Source organism: Meles meles, chromosome 1 (assembly GCF_922984935.1).
Source record: "Meles meles chromosome 1, mMelMel3.1 paternal haplotype, whole genome shotgun sequence".
NCBI lineage: Eukaryota > Metazoa > Chordata > Mammalia > Carnivora > Mustelidae > Meles > Meles meles.
Genome location: NC_060066.1, coordinates 136,776,099 through 136,788,432, shown reverse-complemented (window position 1 = coordinate 136,788,432; position 12,334 = coordinate 136,776,099). Strand labels below are relative to the sequence as shown.

The window sequence follows — 12,334 nt, the reverse complement described above, 5'->3', positions numbered from 1 at the left end:
AGTGCTCAGGAAGGATCCAGGGGAATAAGTAGAGTGTAGTGTCCTAGCCGGTGAGAGAACAGACTTCCAGGAAGGAAGAGCCAATAATCCCAAGTGCAGAAGAGTTCCAATAAAATCAGAATTGGATGGCAGCCACAGGACCTGGCAAGGCTGCTGGTGGGGTGAAGGAGGCTGAGTGGCCATTGGGAAGTGAGGAAGCAGAGACTGTTCATCAGTTTTTGGGTGGAGGAAGATAGGGACCAGGAAAGGAAGACATGGAAATCAATGGTATTTTTAGACTGAGAAAGACCAAAGCACGTTTACAAACTAAGAGGCAAGCAGTGGAGAAGGACAGATTGAAGGTCCCCGAGGACAGACTAATGGAGAGGAGTCCTTGAGGAGGGGGCGGTCACGGGCACAGGTGGCCGGGCCAGTCTGGGTTAGGGAGAGGGACACTTCATCCTCGGAGGAAGCGAGGATCTGGATCTGGATCGAGCTGTGGCTTGTGGAGGCAGGGGTGGGGACGGAAATACTGTGCCTGATGGTCTTAACTGCTGCCGTGAAGAAACAAGATCTGAGCATTTAGAAAGGGCCTAAAGAGAAGGTGGAGGGAGGCAGACCAGCCTGAGATGAGCAGGGACCAGCCGAGCTGACAGGAGGCTTTAAGGACATGGGCAAGAGTTGGGGGAGACGCTGGTTATAAGCTCAGGCTGCCTGCAAAGGGACCAAGACCCTGACCTTCCGCGCTCCCCATCCATACTGTTCACTGGCCCCCTGTCCTGCACTATCCATTCGCCACCATCTCTTCTACCGCTTCAGCTGCGCCTGAGGTCCAGTGCCTGAGGCTCGCTCACGCTCACTCACTCTCTCTCTGTCTTCCACCTACTGCCCCTTTAGCAGCCGCTCAGTATTATCTCCTGGGTCAGAGTTTGCTGACCCAGGGCTGGATTAATGCCTTGGTGTGGGGTCTCACACGCACTGGGGGTTCTGCCTGCCTGGAGCCTTCCGGTCACCGCGGAGAGAGCTGCTTGCACGCCCATCTCCCCAGTGGCCACGGAACTGCTCCCTCCGCGGGGGGAGCCTGCACTGTCTCCCCAGCGCCCAGCAGCCCCTCGGCACACACCCTGAGCGCAGAGGGCAGGAGAGGAGCTGATGAACTGGAAGCAGGGGAGGGGGGGCTCCTGGGTCTCTCAAATTCCGGGATTCTATCTTCCTGGTTCTTTGTGCAAACTGCTTTTGTAACAGCACATGTGTTTCAGAGGGGACATGGAGGAGAGCTGTCCTCTATACAAACTAAAAGACTGATCGTAGCTCTTTTATGAGCTTGAAAAATAAGAGCCATGACATTCTCGTGGCCAGAGCCAGATTCCAACAGTAGCCCCTGGGGCTGTGGACATGCAGTGGAGATCCAGATGAGGACAGAGATGCCGCAGTCCAAACCCATAAGGCTCACTCCCCTCCCGTCCCCTCCTGTCCCCAACTAGGGCAGCCCTTGTTTCCTCTGCTGGCCTGGAGACACCCCAGATATGCATCAGCTAAAAGATCCCAGAGCTGTCTCTGACATCTTTAAAGCCAAGGACAGGGCCCTGGGTCCTCCACGTGGTACAGAGCAGGGAGATCTCTGTGGCCTGAGCACCCTGACTCTCCGGCATCCCCCACCCCCCGATGTTTGGCACAGGCCCCGTTCTCTGTGGTCCTGGAGGTGGTAAACCCACTAACAGAATTTTCCCAGGATCCCAGTCTCGTTTCTGCTTCCCACCCACGTCTCTCCAACAAAAACAAGGCCTGGGCTGGGATCCAAGCTCCGGGGTCTTGGAGAGGGGATGCCGGGACCCAGCCACCATCAGGCATGTCCCCCCTTTCCCTGATGCTGAAACCAGATCCCCAAGCTCCCAGATGCCAATGGAATGCATTTAGGTCTCTTTTAAAAAAAGCTGTGCTAGGCTTTTTGGGGCGGGGGGCAGGAAAGATAAATGAGCAACTAGCAGCCTCCAGGAGGAGGGACTGAGTCACTTTGAAAATACATCTTCCGACTGGCCTTTTCCACCTTGCACAGCTCGTGCTGATGGTGCATCTGCCCCACTGACTACTGCAACTCAGGCCATCATCAACACCAGGACGGAGAACTAGGACCCAAGCTGTCACAGTAGCAAACAGACCAAGGGACTGGCCACCGGGAAGGCAAGTGGAACCGCGGCTCTGCCACATTCACACAAGAAGGCAGTTTCTAAAGAAAACAAATTCCAGGAATACAACCCTCGAGGGATGGGCAGATGGGACACCTTGGGCTGTAATGTGCAAACGGAGAGACTCCAAATTCTTTTTGTGGGGGCAAAGGAAACGACTGAAAGCAAAACACAACAGAAGCAACAATCCGATTGCAGCTCTTCCTACTACAGAGCGCCAAGATGATCAAACCTACGCATGGGAAAGCATGTGCTTAAAACCCATTGCCTTCAAGCCATGACTTCTCATTGACAAGACCACTGCCACCGGACTTAGTGGCTGGCCAGCCAAGACTCATACTTCAACCTCTCTGTTGAGGCTCCTTCTGAAACGTGGCTTTTCTGTCCTTGCAAGGTAACTCCCACCTCTTGGGTTAAAACCACCCTGCTTTTCCTCAGGGCAGTCATCGGTGAAAGTGGCAAAATTCAGCTCCTTACCCAGTCCCCAGACAAGAAAATCAGAGGCACAGTGACAAGAAGAAGAAGGGATTTGTTCTTACTGCCAGTTCTAGAAATGGGATCTATTTATTGTGCTTCTCACCAAATTCCTTCTGGGGTTCACAAGGGACCTAAAGGTGGTCCCAACACCTGCTACAGGAGGATTACTGATTCTCCAAAAGGCAGTTCCACACACCGCACCCCCCCCCACCCACCTGCCCCAGGTAGGCACTGTTTTTCCCCAACCACACTGCGCTGAAGTAGTCATCAGTATCATCTTGTTTTAGGTGTCAATGGTCTTAACGTGCTATCGTAGAAAGGACACTGGGCTTGAAGCCAGGTGAGGGTAGAAGCCGGTTTCTACCCCTTGGTGCCCCACTAAATGATTCTGGGTAGGTAGTTTCTCTGAGCCCCCGTTTCTCCTCTGTGGGAAGGGGTTAACTCTCAACTTGGAGCACTCGTTTTGAGACTCCAGTAAGACACCTCACGTGCATTCCTTGTGAAGGAACTCCCAAGGAAGCTGGAAAGACTTCTGCAAATGTAACAGAATGACACCATGACCCAACGCTCTTGTAGTGAGTCCTTCAAAGCCGGGGGCGGGGGGGGCACACCTCTACTGTCATTTATCGCCCCGGCCTACTGAAGAGTACTCATGCCTGGATGGGCTACTACAGTCGACGTTCAGGGTCTTTTGAACTTGAACGTGCCCAGGAATGCTATGGATCAGTAATATCTTCACTGCAAACTCTTTTCCACTGGGCATAAGTAAAGTAGCCCTTCCTTTTCTCACCCAGGATGTTACAGTCATGACCCTCAACGTGGCCCGAACATCTCATCTCTGGCCTCAGCTCCCTGGGGGCCGGCGAGGGCCTTAATTCTCCTCTCCCTTCTTGCCACCAACCTCTTGGGCCTTTGTATGCAAGTCCACACCAGCCCCTAAATACTTTTTAAATTCCAGCAAATCTCTGCAAGTAAGATTTTATTCCCTCTAAGTGCCAGGGTGACTGGTCTATGTAATGAAGGAGCTTTTACATTTTTAGTTTTCTTCCCATACAACAAACACTATTAATAACATTCTAGTTTCTCCCGAGATAATATGGATTAGACCAAATGGAAAGTTACCATGGCTACCAGAGTGTTATTTTTGGTATGAGAAATTCATGCCAAGGGAAGCAGCCTACACGGTCACGAACTGGAGCCTTGTTTCCGCTTTGCTATCAGGCAATCAATCCCAATTTAATTCTGAAACCCTAATTGCAGCGGAAACTAATTATGAGTGGCAAGACCTGAAACCCCTAATTAAAGTCCGAGTCAATAAAGCGATGTAGTGTGATCACCGGGGTGACGCTGGCAGGGACTGAGGCGCAGGAGGACTTTCTTCCCCAGGTAACTACTGAAGTGAGGCAGGGCAGGAAGGCACACCCCGAGGCTCGGTGGGGGACCCTAAACTGGGTCTGAAGCACCAGTTTCTGGTGAGTGAGCAAGCCAGGTCCTCTCTCTGTGCTAAGAAGATGCACCAAGCTGGGGGCAAGGTGAGAAGCCCCGGGTGGAAGGGAGGTGTTTCTACGGCCGGTCGACCCCCAAGAGTGGTCAGGGGGAGGCCAGGGAGGGAGAAGCTGAGGGATGGCGGCACCCCATATATCACTGTGGCCTTTCTGTGCAGGCCTTAAAGGACATAATGGCAGAGGGACGGGGCATCCAAACAGAATCTCATCACTCAGACCCATTTATTTAGGGGCTGTTTCCTCACATACCAATGCTGACTTGCACTTTTCTGAATTAGCAGAGGTTGGCTTATGAAAGGACTTCTCTTAGAGTGAAATCCGACTGCCAACTGGAAGCACACAGCCCCTTTGGGACCTCCTGGTCTATCTTTGACAGCTTTACAACCCCATTAATGGCATGACTTCATCTACCCGATGCTAAAATGATCCATATTTAGGCCAGAAACCACATGGTCCTCATATCACCCCACTGGGCTCCAGGATAGAAAGGGGCTCTTCAGTCAGGGAGGAAACACTTTCAACTGATGATTAATTGCTCATCCCCCTCCAAACTCCTTGACAAAGAGACAAAAACGAACTCTGCTAAATGGTTAGAAAGCTCTGAACACTCCAACAGGGCAGTAAAGTCAGAAGAAACCTAACCTCTTCTCGCTCAGTGTCTGTTTTTCTACAAAGGTCTCTTTCTCCCTTTAGCAGGTTTTCCTGTTACATTTTCCGGAGAGTTCTTTTAAGCATTATTGAGAAGGAAGCAGAACATCATAACTCTGCTGTAGCTCTTTCAGTTGCACGAAGTCAGTCAGTCCCTCAGGAGACAGAGCTCCACCATCTGGGGGGGGGGGGGGGGGGGGGAGGGAGAATGTCCTGAGACTTAGGATTTCTATTTCCCACGAATAAGGGAGGGCTGTGGTCAAGGTGACGGGATTTTTCTTCCAAGGCAGACAAACCCTTCGGATCAATCAGAGCCTGTATTAATCCTCATTCTTAATGTTGTCCCAGGAAGGTAACACAGAACACAGGTCTCGTCTTGAATTAGTCAAATGAGGTTCTTTGAGGATTTTCATCAAAATAAACAGTGTTCCGACATATTACACAAAACCTCTGGCATTGGTGTCTCGTAACAAAGGTTCCAGATGAGAGCAATAAAGACAGTTCCAAACACTGAAATTGTTTTGGAACCTGGCTGAGATTGGAGAGGCAGTATTTCGTGGCTTCTGTGGGTTCTAGACACTACTGACTTAATACCCCAGCCAGCTCACAGTCACGGCGAACAAGGGGAGAGAGAGTGATGCAAAGACAGAAAGAAGAAAAATAGGTCCATCTTACTGAGTTACCTTGATATAGAATTCCACCCAAGGAGACTGACTGAAAGTGTCCTGAAAAACAGCTTCTTCCCCAAACACAGACTCAGAGCCCCCCTCTGTGCTGCTGGGTTCCATTTCCAGGGGAGGGAGGCCCATCATGGGGGGCTTAGCAAGATCTACCCGCCAAACAAGTGCCTCTGTTCCACGGCCAGCAGGCTGCAAACTTTTTTCTGGGGCCTTTTAGAAGACTAACGTTTTCAGGTCTCCCCCAAAGAATCTCCAGTGCATCTTATCTCAAAGCCGCACCTACCTTGGCTCCAAGGAATGACCGGCGGTGATAGAAGCAGCACAGGGCTGCCGACAGGGCGTGGAAGGCATTGCATTCCTTAGGCATCTTGTCCAGTCCCTGGACCACACACTTTTTCTTTAGGGCTGAAAGAAATGGGGCTCGAGCGTCAGAGCCCCAGCCCTGCCGCGGCAGCCCTGCTGCTCCTGCCTGAGGTCCAGCAGCCAGCCAGGGGAGCAAGCTGCTCGCTCCTGCTCACAGGCCAGGCTGGGACTTTTCCCCTCCACTGAAGCCAATACGATCCACTCATTCAATTCTGGCAGGCTGGTGTCCAGCCTGCCATGCACACAGTGCCAGAAATTCTCATGTGACCAGACTTGCTTTCTGATGAAATTCTAACCTCTCTTTGAAGAGCTTTGGGCTTTAGCTGTCCCCTCAATCTAGAGACTCGGCAGAATCATTAACCCCCGCAGACAGCCCGTCCTTCCCCGGGGCGAGGGCACCAGGCGATCGGCTCCCGGAGTTGGGATCTGTATGCTTGTCACCCCAGCAGCTAAGGGTTAAGGAAGCACACATCACACCACCTTGTGATGAGACAAAGGCTCCTTTGAGAAAAGGACCTAGAAGGTGACTGGGGTGTGACTTCTCCTTAGGACCAATCCTAGAAGTCCGAAGACACGGGAACAGGGTCCCCGTCCCCACTCTCCCAGCCCACCTGCAGCACTGTTTATTTTTAATTAGAATGCTCCTGGCAGCCAGTTTGTAGCTGATAACGCTGGCACAGCCATCACCGTGGGTAATACGGTCTTCTGGTGTTTAATTAGCACGTCTGTCGGTAAACACCCTGGGCGCCCCATACCGTCCCAACTGGCCGAGCCGTCTGTTGGGAGGCTGGGGGGTCAGGCTGTATACCCTCTTCTGACTCAATTCTTTGTCTCACTTCCCTCCTTCACTTTGAATACTCTATCCAGTGGTCCTCTCTGGCTAACCCAGATCCAGCACTCGGACCAGGCGGCACACGCAGCCAAGCCATTCTCCTGGGCTAAGAGGCCCTTGCCCCCACCAAGAGCCTCCTGTGACCTTTAGGGAACTGCTTCTCTTTTTGCATTCCAGCCAGAGTGGATGCTCAACAATTCTGGTTTTTATCAAACCCAGGTTTCTGCCTGTAGCTCTCCCTCTCCTGCTATTTCAGATGTTACCTTTCTGTGGCTTCGGCCACTCAAAATTGGAATGTGTCCTGAAGCTTTCTGAAACTTCACACAGGCAGAAACTTGTAACGAGGAAGAAACAGAACCCATTCAGTCCAGAAAGAAACAACACCAGATGAGGCATGAGGGAGGTATGAGAAATATCCAACAGGATTAGTGTCAAATCCTCAGGAGGCCTCGGCCTTTGGACTAGGTCAAGTCGGCCTGTAAAAATAGAGACTTGTTTGTTCAATGCCTGTGAGCAGCCTCTGTGCCTGAACACGGCCTGAAGGGGCAGAGGGGTGGCCCTAATAAATACAGAGGATGTGGAGACAGAGCTACAGAGGGTCTGTCGCCACAGCAGTGATGGGGGAGGGGAAGCTGACTTCCTCTGTGACCCCTCAGTCCCTGTCTTCTGTGATTTGGGAGGCCAGATGCGTAGTCCTGGGGGCTCCACCCCAGGGAAGTCCACCCAAGAACCTGGAAGCAAGCATCAAGGGTGGTAGAGGTCACAGGGCCCTTGGAGATGGTCCAGTTGGTGGGTCGATACTGTCCTCCAAGATCCATATACTGTATCTATGAGCAAGCATTTGCTCTGTTTGCCCTGGTTTCTATTAGAGACGGTTCAAAGGTAAGTCCTCATGAGCAGCGAGGGCCCATGACCTGTAGGGATGACTCATTCCTGAGGCCTACAGCCACCAGGTAAGGGGTCCAGTGTTTACCTGCTCATCCCCACCAGAAGGAGACGTGCTCCAACAGCCCAAGAAACTCCCCCAAAGGGCTACAAAAAAGTGCCATCCCCAGTGTGGGATGAGGAAAGAGAGCAGCTCCTTAAATCCCACACAAAAATTCAGGGAGATTGGCCAAAGCTTTTAACCTCATACCCTCGCCTCAGAAAATCTGAATGGAGTGCACTCCTGAAAGAAATAAGCAAATAATGCAGACTTGTACATGACCAAGAATTATGTCATCAAGTGCTCTGGGGCCAGGGAAAAAGCGACAGAAAAGACCCTCAGGTCACTGTCGAATCATGGTTCTTGTCACTTGAGGCTTTCTCGGTCTACTATAAGAAATGTCCCCCAAATGCCCAAAGAATTGGTTGTCAGGATTAAAGAAGGGGCTAATCTTATTAGGTAGCTGTTTCCTAAGCACTTTTTAAAAACAGATTTGAGAGAGAGAGAGGGAAAGAAAGTGAGCCTGCGCATGAGCGGTAGGGAGGAGCAGAGGGAGAGGGAGAGAAGCAGACTCCCCTATGAGCGCAGAGCCCAATGCGGAGCTTGATTTCATGACCCTGAGATCATGACCTAAGACTAAACCAAGAGTCTGATGCTCAACTGACTGAGCCACTCGGGCACACTGTCACTTTTTAATTTTTCTGCTCCACAGCAAAAATAATTTCTGAAACATCACTCAAAGGTATTAATAAATTTCTCCTGAAATGGCCAAGGAGGGAGACTAAAATAACACATCGTTGTTGCAACGAAAGACGGTAACCGCATGAATCTGCAAAGTGCCCTTCAGTGACTTGTTATGTTTTTCCATATCTGCGTCCACACTGATCAATTCTCCCACATTCTCCCGACAGTGATTATTCTCTTCCAGTTATAAAGAAACAGAAGACTAGGACAGCATGTCACTCAGCAGAGAATGGACAAAGGACTAGGGATTCCAGCGTGTGATTGCAGAGCCTGGTATGTAATCACATGGAAACACAAACGGGAGATTTTTTTAATGTCTTATAGTTAAACCTGTAACTCACACAGCCCCATGAAAAGGCGGTGACCTGGGGCAGGGGGTCACTCACTCTCTGCTGATTTGGTGCATGTGATTTAAGACCAAATTTGGATTCAGGATTTTCTACACACCGTGCTCTTTGCAGGATGGGGTCACCGTCTCTAGTGCAGCCCCAGGGACTGACAGGGAGTAATGCTGGCAGCACACACAACTCTGGGGAAACTGTGCTCTTTAGCGCCCCCCTCTGGCCTCCTGGAAGACTTATTCCTCGGTACCAAGGGACACACCTGTGGAGAAAAACCAGAGCAGGGCAGCCAGGTAGACCCCTCAGGGAGATTCCCATGCCTTCAGGTCAAATGCTGCCCACCCCATCTGGGAAGAGGTTTAAAGCAGGCCAGAGGAAGGCCCCTGCTCACTGCCATTTTTCCCTTGGGCAGCCCTAATACTAACCTGCCCTATTTAGTAACCATGGAAACAGGAGCTGCCTGCCAGCCATATCCCACACATCCCTGCTTCCTGTCAGCAGCAGCCCTTGGGTTGAGAGAGGCTGAAAGCGTGCAAGAGTCCCTCCCCAGAGAGCTACCGTCCTCACTAGAACATCAGGCTCCCAGTGAGGCCGCCCCTCTCTCTAATCCAGCACTGGGGGAAAAGTCTGTTGGGGGAAAGATGTGCCCACCAGGTATTTGCTTTTACCTGTTTCAGGGCAACTAGGAAAACAAAGCTGCCAATATTCTGCCATTCTCCTCCCCACAGCCAGCCCAGAATCAAGGCGTTAAGCCTGCCGTGCACTGAGTTGTTCTTGGTCATGGTCTACCAGTCCTGTGGACACTGACCCTACCTACAGCGGGCAGCACGCTGTCACCAGAGGGCACCGGTCCAAGACTGCAAGGGCTGGATCATCCCTGCCCACAGGGACACACTCAGAGCATCAGTTAAGGGATGAATACTAGTCGTGGAGGTCAAAACAGCTCAACCTCTCATAGCAACCAATGACACTCTACACTCTCAGCAAGGTCTCTCTCTCACCTGGCTTTCTGCCTCCACTAAACCCTGGTGATCAGACTTCCATGAACAAAAACAGCTTTACTAATAAGCTAGAGGGTAAAACCGATGCTACTACCACATCCATTTCCCCTAGCGTCCTAGGAAACAGGGAAGATTAACCTGGATGGACCCACTCCTAAATATCCAAGACTGCCCTTGGCAGGTTTGGCCCTCTGAAAAGCAGGGAGGCAAAGGCCTGGGGAGGAACCCTGGGCCAGAAAAGGTGTGTTTCTCTGCAGCCCTGTCTCCCAAAACTTCCCAGGTGCCTGGCCCTGTCTGGGTGGTCTGCATGATTCTGAGCACAGGAAACCTGGAGGGAGGCAGGGTGGTGGAGGAGGGGGTCTGAGCACCCACCCTCTCATAAAAGCCATAGGACCTCAGGGATTGAGGAGAATTTGCTGGGAGACCACTGAGGATGAGCAGCTGCTCTCAGGGTTCCCCTCACATCAGACTCGGCAGCTACAGGAGCCACCGAGGAGCGCTGGACTTATTTTTCTGTGTTTATATGCAGTTTATCTCCTGCTCTAGACGGGAATGCACCCTGGACTCGGCAGGAGGAGGGTGGGAAACGCTGGCCTGGCTCACGGGGCCGCTGTGTGTATTACTGTGGACTCTTAAGATGTTCACTTACGCCAGGGAATACAGAGGGTGCACTGAAGTGCGCATGCCGGGCAAGTTTCCGTCTGACAGTCCCCCCAGATTCCTCAGGGGGCCGAGAGTATGGCTGTTAAGTGGCCTCCTTCCGGAAGCGGTATTGATCTGCCTAGCGTATCAACAAAGGAACTAAGGGCAGTACTCAACAAACACACTTCTCTCTACTGGGTCTTACCCCCTTACCCCCACCCCCCTGCCCCTCCCAGTAAATTCCCTGTTCTCTAACTGGCTATTAAAATTGTAGAACTGACCATGGGGAGCTAAATCGGGTCAGGGCCCAGCCCGGACCTCGCCATCTTGCTTTATCACATACAATTCCATCCCATGCGTCCCTCCACCACCACCTACTTCCTGGTATCACCCCAGAAATCCTAGGTTACACAAGCCCCATTTTCTGTTTTCAGCATCAAAGCAAAATGAAAAGAACAAGCATGGGGCATAACCCCAGCCTCTCCACCGGCAGGCTCAGACGGTCTCTGGCAGTCTGTCTTTCTTCAGATCCATGAAAACCATCAACCCTCCTTCCCTAGCAAAAAGCACATACTGTAATGTTTTATGTGTAATTTTAGGGGATACCTTGTCCCCTGAAGCTCAGCCAAACAACCCTGGGAGTCTTATTCATCTGAGATGACCTAGGTGTCCCCGCTTTCTCCCACTCTAACCTCATGGTGCGTGCTCCTCACCTAGAGCAGGCATTTGCTTTTCTGGTCATTGTAATGCCTACATTTTCCATGCTGCACACTCTGCTTTCCCCTTTCTTTCACTTCTATAATGTGAGCTATCTAAGCAACTAAGAGGGGCCACAAATGCCCCTCAGATGTCCCTCCCATGCAGAGCTGCAGCAAGGGGCCAAGGGGCATCGGCAAAGCCAGAACACCAGGAAGGCTCCCCAGCCAGGACCAGCTGCACTGTCTCCCATCTCCCCTGCCCCCCCCCCCCCATTTCATGAGCACTTCTGCAAAATGACATCTTCCGAAACTGAGCTGTGAGACACAGATTTGCATGTCTCAGAAGTGACACTGGGAGGCAGCAGGCTAGAAGGAGAGCCAGGGTGGTTTCAAGTCTTTGCTATTCAGCTAGTGAGTTGGGTGACCTTGGGAAATTTCTTAACCTCTCTGAGCCTAAGTTTCCTCCTCTAGTTGACCAGGTCTTTGTGAGGACCAGGTGAGATAACCCATAAAGAGCTGGGCATCCGACACAGAGTAGGCACTGAGCAAATGTGAGCCTCCTCTCCCCATTCGGTCCTCCTGAGGGACAGATGCCCTGCCTCACCCACCTGGGGGCCTGGGAGCCACGCGCCCCCCCCCCCCGCCCCACCCTACCCGGCAGGCTGGTACTGCGGTGACTCTTGGATCTTTAAAGCCAGGGAGCAATGAGGAGGTGTTTAAGAGTTGTCTCAATCTTAAAATATTTCTAGCCTTTAAATTTTAAGATCCCATATTAAAATTGCACATATGGTTTTAATCACACTTGCTCAGATGTCTCAGATGATTTTCTACTCCAGAGCTGTTGTCGTTTGCAGAGTTGTTTGTTTTAACAGGTGGCATGTATGTCCACAGCATCTGCCTACTTGGCCTTGACCCAGGAGAACTCCCGGCCCATCCACAACTACTGAGCTCTCGCTATCACACCCCATCCCTGCCAGTCTGACCGGGGAACCTGTAGCCCCCTAACAGGATCGGGTTGCACCCCTCCTTCCACCTTGAGCTGGCTGCTGCAGAGCTGGGCTTCTGCCTTCGTCCTGCCCGATGCTCCTCCAACCTCACCCCCTTGCCTAGCCCTCCAGGGTCTTGCCCTAGGACTAGACCTTACGCAGGAGTCCAGAGGCCCCAGAGGACCACCTCCCATGGACCCCACGCCTTCATTCTTCATTGGCCCATATTACTGGCTCCTCTGATGACAGCCATTTCTAGAAGTAGAACAGGGTCTGGTATAGACGCTTGGGTCCTTTGCCTGCTCTGTCCAGCCACCCTCTCCAGAT

The 12,334-nt window shown here is 51.8% G+C and overlaps 1 protein-coding gene across 5 annotated transcripts in view; it reads right to left on the bottom strand.

Annotated features, from left to right (window-relative positions):
- BCAR3 (BCAR3 adaptor protein, NSP family member) overlaps positions 1–12,334 on the bottom strand; it is a 106,992-nt gene that overhangs the window by 43,815 nt on the left and 50,843 nt on the right. The window contains exon 1 of one of the 5 annotated variants that reach the window (XM_046005726.1): positions 5,759–6,183. The exons of the other annotated variants lie outside the window; for them this stretch is intronic. Within the exon in view, the coding sequence (XP_045861682.1) occupies positions 5,759–5,842 (84 nt within the window). The 5' untranslated portion in view covers positions 5,843–6,183. Of the gene's footprint in view, positions 1–5,758; positions 6,184–12,334 lie in introns of those variants that run through there. 5 annotated transcript variants of the gene reach the window in all.